General features: G+C 41.2%; 1 protein-coding gene and 1 long non-coding RNA gene across 3 annotated transcripts in view; both read right to left on the reverse strand.

The window, feature by feature from the left end:
* The window catches only part of msraa (methionine sulfoxide reductase Aa), a 41,366-nt gene that overhangs the window by 1,618 nt on the left and 18,969 nt on the right, over positions 1-20,779 (reverse strand). For both annotated transcript variants that reach the window (XM_085770311.1, XM_085770310.1), the window contains exons 2-5: positions 18,471-18,539; positions 17,302-17,421; positions 11,664-11,768; positions 9,553-9,659 (exon numbers count right to left, since the gene is read on the reverse strand). In XM_085770311.1, coding sequence (XP_085626437.1) covers positions 9,553-9,659; positions 11,664-11,768; positions 17,302-17,421; positions 18,471-18,539 — 401 coding nt within the window. The remainder of the gene's footprint in view (positions 1-9,552; positions 9,660-11,663; positions 11,769-17,301; positions 17,422-18,470; positions 18,540-20,779) is intronic.
* On the reverse strand, positions 19,210-19,874 carry LOC146961268 (uncharacterized). The gene is made up of 2 exons (XR_015035235.1): positions 19,787-19,874; positions 19,210-19,756 (listed from the first exon to the last, which is right to left on the reverse strand). It is a non-coding gene; the product is annotated as an uncharacterized LOC146961268 (long non-coding RNA).

Raw genomic sequence — 20,779 nt, forward strand, 5'->3', positions numbered from 1 at the left:
AAATAATGTGTTTATGCGAATCACGTGTGTCGCTACAGGCAGGTGGCGCACACACACACACACACAGACACACACACACACACACGGTAGAATCAGTTGGTGATGACACCTTCTCCTCCTTGTGATAAAAATTACTCGACCAGATGGCGTGTGGGTAAATTAAAAGACAGACACACAGTGAGTACGACAACACACACACACACACACGCTCATGAAACTTTCATCCCTGGTGAAAGTGTGTTAACGTGATTTTTCCTCCTTACAAGCAGCTCAGCTTCTGATTCCATCGTGTCATGGCGGCTCGTTCTTTGTCTTTACATGTTTGACTTTTTATCTGCGAAGCTGCTGTTTGTCGTCCTGATACAAGAAATACTAATATTATATTATATATATTCTCTCTCTGCACTGAGACCGACACAAACCAACCACTTGGATGCTAAGTATCGATCTCTAGTTGTGTAAATTGCAAATACTAATTGAAGTTTTTTTGTATTTATGGATGCAGGATAACTACTGGTACAGATTTTTTGCAGAGCCAATTATAATCAGCCAACGTTGCCTTGATTTTGCCAATTTTCAGTCCCTTTGCCCCCTGAGTTGATTTGAAACTATAATAAATGTTGATTTTTGAAGAGTCGTTACTGTTTTTGTTGTGATTACAACAGTAGTAATGTCAATTATATTATTTGGATAAGTCAGAGGTGGAGCTGTACTGTTAAATTCATCTTCACTCACTACATCTACATTTTTTTATCTCAAGCAATTTGCCTGGTAAAATAAAGGTTAAATAAACATCTTCGCCTTTCTTAACCTCAGGTGTGGATATAAACTATTTAAAATGTTATCGGTTGTCGGTATTGGTGGAAAAATACAGGTATCATGCACCTCTGTTTGATATCCCTGTTAAATTATTGTTTACAAAACACAAATGTATTAGAGAGAGAAGCTGTGTCAGATTTAAAGGGATATTTCACCTAATATCGATAATTCACCAATCGTCTACTCTCCGTCATGCCAAGGAAGGGTTTGGAGAACTTTCAGAGTCATCAAAACGCTTTAGGAGTTCCAGGGGGGGTCCGGCTGGCAACGGATTTTCATATAATGACGGTGGATAGAGTTCACTTTTGAATTGTCCAAAACACACACTATGAAACATCCAGACACCTCTATACTGCTCGTCTGTACTGACCCAAGTGTCCTGAAGAGATTTGCTGCGAGATGTTCGTTCATCGTTCTAAACCATTGGATGTTTGATGTAAACACGGAAGAACATCTCGCAGCAAGTCTCCTGCAGCCACTGGGAGCTACTGCTACAACGAGGCTAAAAACAGAGATCAAATAAATTTTTTCCGAATAACTTTTTCATGTGGCGGCTTCAGGACACTTGGGTCAGTACAGACGAGCAGTATGGAGGTATCTGGATGTTTCATAGTGTGTGTTTTGGACGATTCAAAAGTGAACTCTATCCGCCGCCATTATATGAAAACCCGTTGCCAGCCGGACCCCCCCTGGAACTCCTAAAGCGTTTTGATGACTCTGAAAGTTCTCCAAACCCTTCCTTGGCATGACAGTGAGTATATGATTGGTGAATTATTGATTATGGGTGAAGTATCCCTTTAACGTGACTAAAACCATTAATGGCAGAAGTCTAAATGATCATGAATGATCTCTACTTTCTGTTTTTACAACTGACATTTTGATATGTTCTTGTTTCCATGACTACATGTATGTTAAATTAAGCTCCGGACCTTAATTTGGGACTTTTAAAAAGGGACAGATGACCTCCACGTTTTTATCTAATCTGTAAAAAAAAAGCAACAAAAAATGTTAATAAAGATAAAATTATGACTATTAAATTAATAGATTAATTAATAGTTAGTTAGAAGAGTGATGTGGCTGGTGTCTCGTATGTTGTATTTTCATGTCTTTATGTTTTCACTGTGTTGTCAGGCTATTAATGCAAAATTAACAGACAATAAAGTTTTATATCATCTGTCCAGTTTTCTCCATCGTACTGATCTTTACTTTCTTCAGTGTGGAGCCGGTGGAGTTGACAGTTAAAGCACCACAGTATAAAACAGTCATTGTCATGTTGTCGACTGGTCTGAGGCTGAATTTGTGTTTTCGTTTCTCCGGATCGAACTCCCTCAGGAAACACTTTAAAAAAGTTCAGTGTTTATTTTTAGCACCAAAACAAAACAAAAAAACAATCAGACCTGAAGGGGGCTGCTGGGTAATTTCACACATTGCTGCCTCTAATAGTTAGCGAGAGGTGATTGTTAGAAAACCATTATAGCCTCGCTGACGTCAGCTCACAGGAAGTCGTTAGAGAATCAAACCCGGAGGCTGCGAGAGGTTTTTATAGAAACACGAGATCTTTGTGTTTGTTTCCTGTCGTTTGATTCGTCGACCGCTCTGAAGATTTCCCTCCACGGTTTAATGTGAGTCAGTGATGACGCAGCAGCAGCAGCCGCAGCAGCAGCTCGTCTTTTCTGCTGCGGCTGCACTTTGTTCAAGACGGACTTCTACGTACGGACATCAGGTTTATTTATACGGATTCTTTCAAGGACAAAGAGAAACGTTTAACAAGTTAAAATAACTTCAAGCCGAACGAAAATAGAAGGAGTAAAACTAAAGAAGAAAGAAAGAGAAGAACTAAACACAGAAATAAAAAGCTTCTTGATTTAAAACCATTTGTTGTTGGATCATAGGAATAAAAGACTGAACAGAAAACAAACTGTTCCCTGAACGCCTCACAGGTCCAGAGACTCTTCGACCATTTAAAAAACAAGAGCACACACAAACGAAGCCTCTCTCTATCTGGACTCTGAATAACCCCGGATAAATGTCCTCATGTGACACCGTACACGTACACGCAGCGCTGCAGTGTTGTTGTTCTGCTTCCGTGAGCGTGAACTCAGACGTGACTGCGGGTCAGAACAGAGAAAACAAGAGAAGCTGAAACTCGTCCTGAACCAAACAGACCGGTTGATCCGACTCTTATCACGCGGTTTCACATCTGAGACAGAAAAACATATAAACACACAGAGAGAGAAAGAGAAACAGTCACAGAGAAGTTTGAACTAGAACTAGAGCCGCCTGCTCACGACTGTATCCCTCCGCCGACCGACATGAGTTAGACCTCTGATGGATATCCAGAAGTGTTTTACAGAACATTATGATGTCAGATTGACTTATAACAGGGACATTAGGTGCATTTCCATCAGCTGTTTAGATGCGCATCGAGATGTATCGCATTGGAAAATGATGATGGAAACGCCGTGATTCGAATTAAAATCCCCTGATTCGCACAAACTGAAATATGCTCGCTATGGCCGGGCAAAGTCCGTAGATGGAAACACACACGATTCGAATTTCTTTTAATGCGCATTTCCCAGTAATTCGAATCACTTTGGATGGAAACATGGCTATTGTCTCCTGTCGTCGTCACAGCGCCCCCTGCTGCTCTGTTGCTGTTGTCTCTCTATGACTATGACTGGTTGGTGAGAGCCCAGAGAAACAGCAGTTCCCTGTCAGTGAGTGAAGCTCAGCTAACAGCTTGAATTTACAGTGTTGTGAATGAGAATTACACGACTCCATGACAGCAGGGGGAGCCAGAGAGCAAACAAAAAACACTTTGCTTACGTAGCACGGCTTTTAAAGGTTCTATTTTAATTAAAGTGAATTTTTAAAGGGTCACTGTGCAAGTCTTTGGCGGAGCTCCGTCTACATTTTTGGACAACCACGCTATGAAATAATCATGTAATGTTACAAGACGTCAAGAGTCGTTTTCGAGGCAAATGCAGCCGGAACTACATCCCACACACGGCTGCTGGGCGGAGTGATTTCAAAAGCTTAAAGGGATAGTTCAACATTTTGGCAAATTGGCCCATTGCCATAATCCCTATAGTCATAGCAGTAGGTTTGTTACCTTTAATTGTCGGTGCAAGCTATTTTTAGAACGGAGCCGCGAGCTGCTCAGAGCTACGCTACAGAGGCTCATGGGATTTCTTGGTTTCCCTCATCAAATACACAATCCAATAACTCCAAAACGCTCTGGTGGACAAGTTGTGACCTGCACATTCACCACGCTATGAGATAATAACACAACGTTACCAGACAGAGTTGTTTTAGAGGTAAATTCAGAGACTGCTTGATGAAAAACTGCCCCCGAAGGCAACGCGCATCAGCGGTTTTGCATTAATTTACCTCTAAAACAACTCTGTCTGGTAACGTTGTGTTATTATCTCATAGCGTGGTGAATGTGCAGGTCACAACTTGTCCACCAGAGTGTTGTGGAGTTGTTGGATTGTGTATTTGATGAGTTTGGATCTCAAAAAAACAACATGCACCGATAATTAAAGGTATAATGAACCTACTGCTATGACTATAGGGATTACGGTGAGAGGAGGATTTGCCAAAAATGTTGAACTATCCCTTTAGGATCAGAGACATAAACCACGGCTACAGACGTGAACGTGAGCGCTGACTGACTGACTGACTGACTGACTGACTGACTGACTGACTTCAGTCCAGCTCCACCTGTGAGGCCCAAAATGGCTGCAGCCTCTATTGTCCTGGTCTAATGGCATCCTACACCTCCACCTCCTCCTCCCTCCCTCCCTCCCTCCCTCCCTCCCCCTGTTCAGTTTGTTTGGCCCCGCTCCCTCCGCTGTGCGAGCTGCTGCTGCTATAAATGCATAATTCACATCCATTAATTTGCATGTCAGAGAAGTAGATTGCTCATTTGGAATGCAAATACCTTGACTGCTCTGGTAAAGCAGGCGAACGTGAACAACACTGATAAGCACCCACGAGACTCAGAGAGAGGAGAGAGAGAGAGAGGGATGATGGGAAGGCAGGAGAGAGGGAATTCAGAGCTGGAGAGAAAGAAAGAGAGAGGAAGAAGAGAAGAGAAGAGAAAAGAAAAGAAAGAGAGAAGCAGCTGTTTGGTGTTTAGGAGACGATACATGAACGTTCATGAAAAGAGAAAGAAAGAGACAGAGAGAGATGCCAGAACAATGAGCACACACACCACAGAGCGAGCACACATTATTACATAAAGCATACACACACACACACTCACACACACACACACACACTATTACCACTTCCACCTGCCATTTTAGACGCAGTGCACACCCTAATGATGGGTAGGAGGCAGGAGAAGAAAAGGGAGGAGGCTCCTTTCATGCTGCAGACAAACCAACCGCCGGCCGCCTGCAAGGTAATTATCTGCAGTGCTGTTGTACCTAACACACACACACACACACACACACACACACACACACACACACACACACACACACACACACACACACACACACCAAATTCCCCAATCACTCTGTGTGTGTGTGTGTGTGTGTGTGTGTGTGTGTGTGTGTGAACAATACAATCAAGCCGGGCGGCGAAGCGAACATAGTCGATACCCTGACACCAAATTAACCACAACACCTCCTCCTCCTCCTCCTTCTTCTTCTTTCTCTCTTCGCCTGAACTTTCCCTCCTTCCTCCACCTGTGATTCACTTTCTTTCTTTTTCTAACCTTCGCTCTCTCTCTCTCTTCTTCATCTACATTTTTTTAAATGTTTGCATGTGTAAACAAAGAAGAGTTCCCGCGCACATACATAGCCGACGTGCAGAATTTATTGCGACGTTTCGGTACTAGACCTTTTTCAAGCAAATGTTTGTGCCAACACAGGAAGCCATCTTAAATAAGAGTGGCTGTGTGACACAAACCAATCACTTTCCCACACGTCTGAGTGTAACAAATTAAAATATTAAATATCAACAATATCAAAATAGAAACAGCATCAGTATTGAACGAATCTCCTTGTTGTTTACAACTACTTCCGGGTAGAAAACCAGCATGAGAACAATAGTGACGGACGAGAGTTTCGCTAGGCCAATATCAAATTTTTCATGACATTATATCGCCGTTTGGACTAATCTAATGTTTGTAAAGTTTATAAAACCAATGATTGGACAAACATTACTATTTATGTGTGCACATTTTTGTAATTAGTCATGGTTATCATAGATTAGCCGGGCTAACGGTTAGCTACCTGTTTAACTTTAATAACTCAGTGACTCAATAAACGGTCCATGAAAAAATATTTTCTCCAGCGGATATCTTAGTTACAACATGACTGAGCTAACTGGAGTAGTTTCATGTCGTGTCCGACAACGGGAGGGTTTTAACAGCTGACGTCCTGGTGTTAGCTTAGCTACCGCTGTCAGCGTAGCTACCGCCGTTAGCTTAGCTACCGTTAGCTGTCCCTGTCAGCTGAGCCACTGATGCTTTCTAGACACCGTGATTTCCCCAAACTGAATAAATACAACACATAGCAACACAAAACACACACACACAGAAATAGTAATGTTTCTTCAATCATTTCAGATTTGTCTAAACGGTGATAGGGCGTGAAAAACATGATATATAGCTAAACTCTTGTTCGTTACTACTGTTCTCATTCAAATTACATGCTGGTTTTCTACCCAGAAGTAGCTGTAAACAACAAGGAGATTCGGTCTATACAAAGGTAAAGTGCAATGAATACAATAAATAGGCTACTAAGCTGTCGTGACTGGATACATTAGGTCCTAATGGAAGGTAATAATGGCTAATGATCACAGTCAGAAACAATAAATACGATACAATACCTAAATATAGGAAAGTAGAGGAAAGAGGACCTTGCAATAAAAAGTGTGCAAGGATACAGTAAAGATCTGAAACAGTCTGAATCTATCATGCAGAATCTAACTGCATAATATGTAAATGAGCACAAAACCAAAGATCACATAGATTACTGTAATAAGCCTGGTGATGTGAACATAAACATAGGTGGCAGAATGTTTGCATGTGTGAAAATTTGGCTGGAAAAGAGAGAGAGAGAAAGAGGAAGAGTGTGGATATTAATAAGTATTCAGGAAGTGTCTCTGTGGGCGTGTCCTGGGAAAATCCTCTGTGCTGTGATGAATTTTACATTTCCCAGTGTGTTGGGAAAAGAGAAGAAGGAGAAGAAGGAGGAGGAAGAGGAGGAAGAGGGGTGGGCAGCAGAGTGAGAACAGCGAAGACAAAGAAAATAAAAAACTAACAACGATTAAAAAAAATATAAAAATAAAAAAACAAAAATAAACAGCTCCATCGACTTCGCCCCAAAGATTATTTTGGTGTTCGTAAAACTCATTAATATTTTAACGATGAGACTGAACGAGCAAAGTCAGCGAGCGGAGGTGAAGATGAATTATTGAAATGTTCTCGTCGTTTCTTTTCCATCCTGTTTGTGTCGAAGCTTCAGATCCAGAGACGCTGAGAGAAGATCTACAGTTAAAGACGTGAAAAATGAGTCAAAACATAATGAGAACAGTCACTGTGTGTGTTTGTTAGAGTGTGTGTGTGTGTGTGTGTGTGTTTTGCAACTAAAGCGATTTTTGTGGAGGACAGATTTAAGGCCCAGATGGTTTGGCATTGAGTGTGTTTGCTATAGGCCAACTTCTCTCTCTCTCTCTCTCACACACACACACACACACACAGATGGGAGAGGGAGGGGGAGGCAATCTGGTGAGAAAGACAAAAAAAAAAAAAAAAACGAAAGAGGAAACAAAACCAGGAGAGATTTTGGACGCGTTGGGTTCGATTCGATGAAAAATCTCTGTCGTTTAAAGGCAGATTAGAAACTGTGGAGCATCTGTCCATCTACGACACACACACACACACACACACACACACACACACACACACACACACACACACACACACACACAGTCACAGTGCATTAAACACAATATAAATCAACTAATGTAGCTTCTATCGGCAGCAGCAGCAGGATGATCCTCCATCAAACACATGATGCACAAATCCTCCTCAACTGCAGAAATAATGTAAAGACACACGCATATTTATTCATTTAGTGAATATTATGTTATCTTCCTGTCAGTTTAAAGGGATAGTTCAACATTTTTAGCAAATTGGCCCATTGCCATAATCCCTATAGTCATAGCATAGTCATTCGTTACCTTTAATTGTCGGTGCAAGCTATTTTTAGAACGGCGGAGCAGAGCGGCGAGCTGCTCAGAGCTACGCTATGGAGGCTAATGGGATTTCTTGGTTTCCCTCATCAAACTCATCAAATACACAATCCAACAACTCCAAAACGCTCTGGTGGACAAGTTGTGACCTGCACATTCACCACACTATGAGATAATAACACAACGTTACCAGACAGAGTTGTTTTAGAGGTAAATACAGAGACTGCTTGCTGAAAAACTGTCCCTGAAGGCAACGCGCATCAGTGGTTTTGCATGAATTCACCTCTAAAACAACTCTGTCTCGTAACGTTCTGTTATTCTGAGCAGCTCACGGCTCTGCTCCCCCCTTCTAAAAATAGCTTGCACCGACAATTAAAGGTAACGAACCTACTGCTAAAACTATAGGGATTATGGCAATGGGCCAATTTGCCAAAATGTTGAACTATCCCTTTAAACTAAAATTAAACTCTTGCTGCTCCAAACACACACACAGATATGACATGATGCTTCCTCTGAGGAGCAGGAACTGTTTAGATTTACTGTTTATTGTTTGTTTCTTATTAATTTTTTATCAATTAATTTAGACCAAAAGTTGCAACAGGAAACTTTCAACACATTTCATCCAGTCTAACTGTCTGTGAGGAGAATTTATTTTCCTGGGACTGAAAATGTTTCATTCTCTGCTGCTGCTGACAGAACCTGCTCATTAAGAAATCCTCCGGTTCGTTATAACGATGTGTTGTGATTGGATGACAAGAAGAACGCTCGTTAGTAGAGACGGGTCAGTCTGGACTGTGGCGGCGTACACCTGACGACCGAAGACGACGGTCACATAATAACTTCCTGTCTTCAAAACAGGAAGTTCCTGTTTCTGGATTTTTGCACGTGAGAAACACAAGATTTAAAACGAAGGGATGAAAATGTGAAGAAGTGGAAAGAAATAAAAACCAGGACCAGACGACAGACGAGTAGAAAAGAAAAGAAAAGAGTAGAATAAAACAGAATAGAAAACAGTAACCTCTTCCTCAGCAGTTTCCATGGCAACAAGCCCTGTTGGTGGGATGGTGGTGCAGAAGTCTCAGCAGGAGACAGTTCAAGAGAGGGAGTGTGTGAACGTGCTCTGTGTGTGTGTTCACTTCAGGAAAGCATATGTGTGTGTGTACAGTATACAGTGAGTGTTACACACACACACACACACACACACACACACACACACACACACACACACACACACACACACACACACACACACACACACACACACACACACACACACACAGATCATTATATCTCTGCATTCATCTGCGTCTGAGAGCTTCTGATATAGACTGAGGGGGAGAGGAGGATGCTGGGAAACTGAGTCAGAGAGATAGATAGATAGATAGATAGATAGATAGATAGATAGATAGATAGATAGATAGATAGATAGATAGATAGATAGATAGATAGATAGATAGATAGATAGATAGATAGATAGATAGATAGATAGATAGATAGATAGATAGATAGATAGATCTGTACCTTCTGGTATTGATCCTTGGAGGCCAACGCTTCCTGCAGGTGCGGCTCTGTGTAGGTGTAGATGGCGGAGCGGTAGGTCGTCCCCGTATCGTTCCCCTGACGCATCCCTGCACACACACACACACACACACACACACACACACACACACACACACACACACAGATACAAAGTGAGTTTCTGGATTGGCGGACTCCAGCCGACTCCGTCCTGGCACAGAGAAAACGGCATCATCTGACAACAACAGCTGACAGCAGCTCCAAAAATATGACTCGTCTGTCTCCGCAGAACTGAACGCCATTTATTTATTTATTTATTTATTTATCTTTTACTCCGATCAAATCGTCTCATCATGAATATTATTTTGTGTTTTTAGTGTTTCATGATTTTACGCTACAAAAAGATTCTACACATCCATCTTCTCGGCACTTCCTGTCGTTAGCATGTAACATGTAACATCCATAGCTTTTAAAATAAAGGTGGATGTAACCTCAGTGGTGTCAGAGCTGCCATCTTGGCAGCACCTGACTCCGCCCCCTAACTCTGAGATAATCCAAAAATGGACAAAAGGGAGGAGCCAAATCGCGTCTCCATTTCCTGTCCAGACGGCCATCTTTGTTCTGATTACAAAAAACAAGCAAAACTTAAAGGTGTTAGCTACAAGTTTAATTCCTCCCGGCCAGTAAGTGTCCCACTCAGACTCGCCCGCTCTCGCTCCAACCTTCAATTGTACTGGTTGCCAGGTAACGCCTATAGGGAGCGGCTAGTAGCTAAAGCTAGGCTAATGCTAAGAGTATTTAATGAGCAGCAGCTCCTGTGTTGACAGCGGACTGCAAACACATCTGAATCATTTCACACTAACTCACCTGCAGACGAACCCGACAAACCCGCAGCATCACGCCTGCACCGTAAACGTCACAGTACCGGCTGACCGTTAGCTAGCATTAGCATTAGCACGATGCCATTTCTCCACAGAGCTATAACGATCTGGCCCCTGAGCTCCGCCTCACGTGACTTCAACGTACTGATGCTGTTGGTGCAGAGATCATTTCATGCCGAGGTTGCCAACCTAACCACATGTAAATATTTACATCTTTTGGACCCATCAAAATGTATAAAACAATTATTTATATACTATAAAAAAAATCTGTAAAATTAAAACTGTACCCCTCTAGACGTTCTATGGATGTATTATTTTTGAAAAATTGATCGTTTTGATGAAAAAGTTGTAGCTATATCTTTAAGAAGGTTAAAGAAAACTTGCGATGTCGCCTCTTTTGACTGACAGCTCCACTCCCCATAACTAGAGCATAATCACAGCCTATGCAATTTCAAAATCGTGTGCTATCATATCGCTATTTAATCAATCGTTCAGCCCCCAAAAAATCTTAAAAATCATTTCACCCATGGAGTAGTTTTCACCCTCTATGTGACTCAAATACAGATACAAACTGGAGCGAACACCAGCTGCTGAGAAGACTAAGCTAAAGATAAGTCGCTAACAAGTCGTCGTTAGGACTCAACCTGACGCTTGGCGAAGCTCAAGCTGCGGCGACGCTGTTAAAAGTTGAGCAAAGTCTGAAACATTTCGAGTTGAGTCTGTAATTATTTGCATAAAATCCGGTGAAAACTTTCCTGCGGTGCCGCCTTCAAGTCAAACTTCATATGTTTTTGTTTTTTTTCCTCCAGAACAACAACATTTCCTTTCACTTCTTTTCTCTCCATCCAACAAGTTTGTTTTTTCTGGTGTGTAATGAGCGCCACAGCTTCACCGCCTGCAAAGCACCAGACCGTTTATCTCGTTCTCCTAAAGACTTCCCTCAAGGGCGTCGTAACAAACATATGAGACGAGCTAAAACGTCCATGATTTATTGTGCTGCAGCAAAAAAAGAAATTTGGTGAAGCTGCCAGTTGTTCTGTTGTTCCTGCTCAGCTTAATGAAATGTGGATTACCATATAAACCATTAGAGTTACTGGTGCTGGTGGAAAAACAGATAAATACTGTATATTTACAGTTTTACCTCTCTCTCACACACACAGACACATTTTCATGGTGTTTATCCATAAAAAACAAAACTGTTCACTTTCATGTTGAGCGCGGCGGAGGCTTCACCTTGAGTCGGGTCGTGATTTTCCCAGAAGACTTTGAGCAGATCGGAGAAACTCAGCTGATCTGGATGGAAGACGACTCTCACCACCTCAGTGTGACCCGTCATCCCTGCAAGATACAACACACAGGATGTGAGTTTATGTGTTTACATCATCAGGTAAAGATAAAGGAAGGAGAATAATATGATAATAAAACATCTGAGTGGGGAGAATATGAAGAAATCTGTTGTTATCTCGTCAATTTAACCGTACTAAACCAGATCAGGTCACTGTGTACCGGTGTACAATATTGTTCTGATAAAGCTCTTAAATTAGAAATGTAATCCAAAACATGAAACTTTCATATATTATACTTTCATTCCTCCTCCTTTTTGACTGATCTTTGGAAAAATTGTAATATATTGAGATACTGGAGTTTTAATATCCATGAGCTGTAAACTGTAATGACTGAAATTAAAACTCATAATGAATCTAGAATATATGAAAATGTATTTTTTTTTAAAATGTGATCATCTAATGAAATGAGCTGCACCTGTTCTCATTGGTGTAAACTGAGCATCAATTCACACAGGCTGGTGTTGTCCTGAATCAAACACCACCAACATCCGACTACTGTTATCTGCTCACTTAAAGGGATAGTTCAACATTTTGGCAAATTGGCCCATTACCGTAATCCCTATAGTCATAGCAGTAGGTTTGTTACCTTTAATTGTCGGTGCAAGCTATTTTTAGAACGGCGGAGCAGAGCCGCGAGCTGCTCAGAGCTACGCTACGGAGGCTCATGGGATTTCTTGGTTTCCCTCATCAAATTCATCAAATACACAATCCAACAGCTCCACAACGCTCTGGTGGACAAGTTGTGACCTGCACATTCACCACGCTATGAGATAATAACAGAACGTTACCAGACAGAGTTGTTTTAGAGGTAAATGCAGAGACTGCTTGCTGAAAAACTGCCCCAGAAGGCAACGTGCATCAGTGCATGTATTTCCCTCTAAAACAACTCTGTCTGGTAACGTTGTGCTATTATCTCATAGCGTGGTGAATGTGCAGGTCACAACTTGTCCACCAGAGCGTTTTGGAGTTGTTGGATTGTGTATTTGATGAATTTGTTGAACTATCCATTTAACGTGTTAATTGTTTTACCATCAATTTCTTGACCGTATCGATTGAACCATCAGCGTTTTTATTAATGTGAAGGCACATATGAACTCAGAATAATAAATGTGAGTATGGACGTTCACAAACCGACCGACTCTAGAGGCTTAAACTTTCTATTTTAGGACGACCGAGTCCTCAAACAGCCTCTAATGGACTGAAGCTGCAGCAGGTAAACAAGTGGACCTTCAGTCGAGTTGTTGTTTCCACGGTGAGCAAACGAACGGAGTTGAACTTTTCAACCAACATGGAGGAAAAAAAAGAGAAAGTCTTGGAAGTGCTCTGAATAATTGAAGCTGAACTCAAACTGCTGATGAAGACCAACGTGATGCGATTGAAAGCCTCAGGTTCAGACTCATCAGGGCGATTCAAGGTCAAGAAGTTCAATGTATTTTATATCTCTGAGTATTTCTGAATCCAGTTAAACCACAAACATCCCAAACAAACACACACACACACACACACACACACAGGTTTTGTCCTTCACTTTATTCCAGAGCTAATTTTAACGCCAGCAGACGGACAGACAGCAGCTGGTGTTGGTAATGAGTACGACCCATTACGCTGCTCCTCTTCTTCCCCCTCCTCCTCTTCTGCTTCTTCTTCTTCCACTCTTATCTCTCTCTCTCTGTCTTATTACTTTTTTAATATCAGGAGTTATGGATTCCTACGGTGGATATTGGCGAACAGAGACAAAGCAGCGGTCGATATTAAATTAATGCCTCGGCAGCAGCAGGCCCGTCTCGCAGGAATAAATTCATCTTGGACAGGATGAGAAATAAAGTGGTGGTTGGAACCAGAATAGAAAATAAAAGCTGCTGAGAGCTTCTGTCCACTCCGCAGTACAGTTAACGGTGAGATGACGAGACGATCCCACGCTCTCGTTAAGTCATTACCGTCACACGAACAGACGAACGATCGTTAGCTACTGAGAATCTGTTGTTTAATCATGAGCTGATAAAGTTGGAAAGAAATCTGAAAGTTTAATAATAAATGTTTATAAAGTACAGATGTTACTCTGAAGTTCAGAGCTTGGTGACAAAACTGACAATTTATCACGTTAGCAAACTTTATCACTCATTTAGAGACTCGGCCATGTTGAGGAAGGTGAATGTGACAGCTCAGGTTATTAGATCATTATTAATATACAGTTTTACAACTCCAAAACGCTCTGGTGGACAAGTTGTGACCTGCACATTCACCACACTATGAGATAATAACAGAACGTTACCAGACAGAGTTGTTTTAGAGGGAAATTCATGCAAAACCGCTGATGCACGTTGCCTTCAGGGACAGTTTTTCAGCAAGCAGTCTCTGTATTTCCCTCTAAAACAACTCTGTCTGGTAACATTCTGTTATTATCTCATAGCGTGGTGAATGTGCAGGTCACAACTTGTCCACCAGAGTGTTTTGGAGTTGTTGGATTGTGTATTTGATGAGTTTGATGAGGGAAACCAAGAAATCCCATTAGCCTCCGTAGCATAGCTCTGAGCAGCTCACGACTCTGCTCCGCCGTTCTAAAAATAGCTTGCACCGACAATTAAAGGTAACAAACCTACTGCTATGACTATAGTGATTATGGCAATGGGCTAATTTACCAAAATGTTGAACTATCCCTTTAATACATTTCTTAATATAAAAATACTGATTATAAAGGCTGTAATGGAAGTGAAAAAATGTCATATTCAAATGTTGTCCAAGAACAAACTGCCATAAAATAACTTATTTCAATAAACTAAATAAATAGAGTTAAAATTTAAAATACACTGTGGTTATAGAGTGAACACAGGAAGTTTCTGATGTCGACCTTCAGTATGTTGTTGTTGCTCATGTGTTTTATTCAATCTTTAATTTTTCCTTTAACCAACGCACCCAACATCCTGTAAACCAACACTATGAAGAAACGCTCCAGGAAATTATTAAAACTCTTCAGACAACAACCTATGTAACATAAAACACTAACTGTAAATGTAATTTAATGGATCTGTTTGAAAGTTTAATACACATTTATATCAGATTTATATGATTATTAAAGATGTAGGAAAGTGTTTAACACTTATGTGTGTGTTTTTTGTACAGCTGACACCAACTTCCTGTTGTTGTTTTTTATCCACTAATGGTGAAAACAAACATAAACTCCAGGAAAATATAATGATGAACACACAGCGGTGGAGTCACAGAGAGCAACGCAGCAAACAGCAGAAATAATGAAGAGGGTTTTTTTTTTTTTAAACCTGGTGAAACAGGTAAAAAAAAACACACATGCAAATTTAATAACCTCATTTTGAACCCGAGTGTAAATATTTAACCAGGAATGAATATTCAGTCGGTTTGGCCGTGTGGTGAAGATGTGAAGGTGTGAGCAGCTCTTCTTCTTCTCCGCGCTAATTAAAAACCACACATGCAGCAGTTCAGACCAGGTTCACATCATCATCACAACACCGACAACAACGAGCTGTGGTGAGAAAAACCTTTGTGATGGAAACACAAAAGAGTCGGTTTTTTATCTGTGTGTTGGTTTGATGAAGTTGAATCAGTGGAAACAAAATAAAGAGAGAAAGGAAACGTAGAATATGGAAATGACGGAGTAATGTGGATTAAAATACATTTTTCATGATCCACACGTGTCTGAAATAAACATAGTTAACAGATTATTATTATTATTATACATGAAATATTCAATGTTATTGTTGAGGCTGTCAAAGTGATAACATGTGTATAACATGTTTTTTAACACTGATTGAACCACGTTCTGTTATTTTGACCTTTGACCAACAGTTTGAATCAGTTATAGGAAATAAATCGTCTCTGTTCACAGTTTATTATTTATAGTCTCATAAATAAAGCTCATTTGTCCATTATTAAGCACTATAACAATCCTTTTAAAGTACATTTTGAGGCAATAATAATATTTTAATCAACTAAAAGATCTATTTCTTCCTCTTTTTCTTATTATTATCATTCAGGGCTGTTGATCGATTAGAATAATTAACTAATTAATCACAGGATTTGCTGTGATAAATTGTGGTTAATTGCTTTTCTCTTCTAAAGATAAAATTACATAGTAAAATCAACACAAATCAGGTGTGTTTAAAATCTATCTATCTATCTATCTATCTATCTATCTATCTATCTATCTATCTATCTATCTATCTATCTATCTATCTATCTATCTATCTATCTATCTATCTATCTATCTATCTATCTATCTATCTATCCATTTCTTGTGCCTCAGTATGAATCATTCAGTCTCTCTCTGTTATTTCCCCTGACACTCGTATTCGTATTTTTATGAAGCAGATTTTGTAAGAACTAAATTTCTCCTCAACATTTCCAGTTTCTCTCTCTCTCTCTCTTCTTTACAACATCTCATCCATTTCCTGTTTTGTTTTTTTACTGTCGTTGTTTTCCATCTGTTGTGTTTTTGTTTTTTTGTTTTTTTTATCCGAGACTGTTGTTTCCAGTAAAACTGTAAAACTCCACCAGCTGCCTGCAGAAGTCGTTTCCAATCAACCAATCAACCAATCAATGAATCAACTGAACTTTTCAGGCAGTTTGACAGGTTTTGTAGTTGTGTTGTTGTTTGTGTGTGAACGCGGCGCAGAGAGACAGGTGGAGATGCAGGTGGAACGACGGATTCATTACCAGCTGGTGCAGGAATCACTGGGAGGTCTGGACACGCATCACACACACACACACACACACACACACACACACACACACACACACACACACACGCGGGCTCAGAGTGGTCAGGCATCACTAGCAGCCTAATCCAGGTCTGCTATAATCGGACCTGAGGGAAAATGATTCACTCTGTTTCTGAGAGTCCAGTTCCTTCCACCATCTGCTGACCGCACTGCAGGTGCAGGCGTGTGTGTGTGTGTGTGATTTACCTGTGCAAGGTGTGTGTGTGTGTGTGTCAGAGTCCTGCACGGGTCCAGTTTTGGAAACTGTAGGTTTTTAAGCCCGTGTCCCGACCCGTCACCCGTGATTATTTATGAATCCACCTGTCAATTTTCAGTTTCCCGTTGCTCGTGAGATCGCCGTCATCGGGGTATAGTCGTACTCTTTCGCGTCTAATTCCATAACGGACAATGAGAGCGACGTAATTCTTTTTTTAATGAAAGCGGGACACTTCAGCCTTTACATTGATCCCATCGGTGTGTTTGTAGCTTACCCGGAAGCCGAGCAGTCAGGCCGGTAAAATCAGGTGTCCAATAGGGATCCAATGGGAAAGCTGTGAGCGGCCACATGAGCGGCCAAAGATCGTTTATTTACATCAAGATGGTTGCTCTGTTGTTGCCGTGTATGACGCTATCAGGAATTCGTTTTTCTCTGTAGGCTCGCATTCATTTGATTTCCACCCGTGCCGACCCGTGAGTTTACACAAGACAGTTTATTCACCTGTCGGATAACTGCGGGGATCCGACCTGATGCAGGACTGTAGTGTGTGTGTGTGTGTGTGTGTGTGTGTGTTGTACCTGTGCAGGTCTCCTTGTAGGTGGGGTTGGGTGTGTATCCTCCGGAGTATCCCACCTGGGTGGAGTAAACTCCCTTCGTTGTCCACAGCTTCCTCTCTGCTCCCCAGAAACAGCCCATACCTGCAGGACAAGAAGAAGAAAAACTGTGTCAAAGTAAAACACACACACACACACACACACACACATACACACATACACTGTAATACAAAAAGAGTCGCAGCCACTTTGAAGCCAGACGAGACGCCAGGTTTTTACCACTGAGGCTTGTCAAGCTTGTTTTGTAGCGGAAGCTCCTATTCCCGGTTCATCGTCCAAATTTGACGAACCGGGAAGAGAAGCTTCCGCTACAAAACAAGCTTGAAATATAGACTTATTTAATTTTTTTCGGGACAATTTCGCATTTCGGGGCTTCAATACAAGACGGACATTACATACGAGCAGCATGGAGGTGTTTGGATGTTTTTTGGTGTGTCTTTTTGTTACGAAGACAGTTGGTATCCATTTGCAACCGTCATATGGACATGCACTGCTACGCCGAGACCCCCTGTAACTCAGAGAAGCCACGGAGGACTCTGAAACTTCTCCCAGCCCTTATATTAGTCGACATGAGGGTGAGTAGATAATGAGTGAAATTTCAATTTTTGGTGAACTATCTCTTTAAATTAGCTACGATGCTACAACGACTAGCTTCCTCATCCTCTTCCTCTGGGAGCTGCTTCAGGTTGTTGTTGTTGTTGTTGTTGTTGTTGTTGTTGTGATTTAAGGGTATTTGACTCAATCTTGACAGTGACAGTGTGAACAGAATAAACAGAGCGAGACCTGAGTTACAGTCTTAATTTAGCCCAAATCTAAATTTAGCTAAAAAAAAAAACAAATGTCAAGTCACATTAACGGCGTCTAGATCTTCTGTGTGCGTGTGTGTTTAGAGCTGCAACACACACTTTAGTTTTATCACCTATAATGAAAAGAGTTTAACTTCATTCAGATTTTATCAGGCTCACAGGAAGATAACATATAAGATTTACCAAATGAATACAATGAACATCATATAAGGAAAAAACACAGTAATCAGATGTACAGTACATACTGCTCTTTACAGATGTAAATCTAATGTCTGATATAATAATATTAATAAAATAGTAAATAATAACCTACAACATGACACTCACCAAACATGACCATCGCTGTGCCGTCGGGGAACGGAGGAATCGTCTTGTTGCCGTTCACATCGTGTTTAGCTGCAGGAGAAAGAGACAAAGAGAAGAAGGTGATGAGAAAAAAAAAACAATAAAATGATACCTGGGTGTGTCTGTAAAAGTGTAATCCATATATGATGTCAGTTTTTACTCATTTAAACCTTTTAAAACACTAATCTGGAAATGTATTCTTGTCTTTTTTCTCATATCGTCTTTTTTCAGTTGTTTCAACTCAGTTTTCCTGAAGGACAATGAACAAAGCTGAACGATCAACCATCTAACTGTTGTTAGAAAACGCCGGTCTGACGTCTGGCTAACAGGTCAACCGGAGAAGGCGCCGTATTAACTCGCTGAAACGACGCACATCGCCACCTGGTGTTGAGGAGGACGACATGTTCCCTCAGTTAATCGATCTTCTCAGTTGCATGTAAACTGGGACAAGAACAGAAGTCTGTTTAGACGCCAAAATCTAATTTTGAGCATAGCTCAATTAAGCTGCATGTAAACGTACTGAGTGTAAAAACAACATAATCATGTTTGTGTTTAACGACCGTCGTCCTGCAGACGTGAGACTGAGATCCAGAAGCTGAAATGTGTCTTGTTTCATTCCCCTCACATGCTTCTACAAAATTAATTCACTCTCCAACTTTATACATATTAAAGTAGACGGTTGAAGGTTTCAAGGGATGATTTCTCTCTCTTTTTTTTAAAAAATGTTTCTAGGACAAAAACTCGCTGAGTTTTCAAAGCGGTTTGGCAAAATTTTCTGTTTCCAGCACTGGTGGGACTGTCGACCCCAGAGGGCTGCAGCTCCGAAAGAATACAAACTACAGTACTGAATTCACATCAGAGGAACACACACTAACACACACACACACACACACACTAAAACACACACACACACACACACACAGTGACCCACTTAAACAGTGGAGAGCAGCTCTGCATAATTTCATGGCAGCTGCATTCACTCCAATCAGCACAGAGCCAGAGGTGCATGAGGACCATGTGAGGCCACAACGCCACCTGGCTGAGCAACACACATCAGCGTTAGCATGCTCCGGGCTGCGCGCGCGTGTGTCAACGTGTGTGTGTGTGTGTGTGTGAGAGAGAGAGAGAGAGGAAGGGAGAGTGGATGGGATGTGTGTAAAGTGTGCAGATGGCTGTTCTGTACAAGGCTGTGGGGGAGGGAGATGGATTAAAATAAATGGAACGGGGCAGAGGAGGACAAGGATGAACCCAACATCTGGATCCTCCCCCTCGCCACACACACACACACACACACACACACACACACACACACACACACACACACACACACACACACACACACACACACCTTCATGCATGGAAGCATAATTGTCATGAGGAGCAGCATGCCTATAGACACACACACACAGCCAGATGGACACAGCCAACCAATCAGCAGCAAACACACACACACACCTGCATCAAAACATTTCATACTGGGCTTCACTTCAGATGGCAACACACATAAACACAAACGCACACACACACAGACACACACACACACACACAGGCATGGTGTGAGTCGTCCTTGTTAGTCTGATTATGGCCGCCGCCTCTCGTCCTGCAGCGAACTCGTGTCACCGCGACGCTTTGACAGATTCACAGACACAAACTCGTCGTCGTTCTGACATCGAAGGTCGGAGCCGCCTCCTGATTGGCTGCTGGGCAGGAAGTGACCTCAGCTCGTCCCTTCGCTTCAGCCTCCAGATTCCTACAGCAACGAACATCGTCTCTGCTCCAGACCGAGAAGTTTAAGGAGAAACAATAAACTGGGCCGACTTTAATTAAACCGACACTGACTCATCATTAACAGCGGGAGTCGTTAAACATTTGATCATATTCTTAATTATCTAACAGGATAATTGGCTCTGAATCCTGAGATAATCATCTCATCTCAAAAATGGAGGTTTTATGCTGTCAGAGAAAAGTTTTCTTAAAAAATATAAATAAATTAAATTCAGGCTCAGTTTTTCTGAATTAATGAGATTATTATCTTTGAATTCTGGGAAAAGTTAAACTTAAAAAAAAAATCCTCTGTTAAACTGAATTAATTAGATTTATTAGTATTTCAGCATTTTGAGGTGATTAACTCAGGATTTGTTTTTTTCCACTGAGTGTTTTATGTTAAGGAAAAAAAACTGATGATCTTAACAATTCTTTATCAAATACCAATTTCATTTTGACAAATAGATAAATTAGTAAACACTAAATATTACAAATGTTAGTTTCATTTTTAAGCCCAGTCTCTTTGC

Source organism: Trachurus japonicus, chromosome 24 (genome assembly GCF_045865225.1).
Source record: "Trachurus japonicus isolate A0001 chromosome 24, Traja_1.0".
NCBI lineage: Eukaryota > Metazoa > Chordata > Actinopteri > Carangiformes > Carangidae > Trachurus > Trachurus japonicus.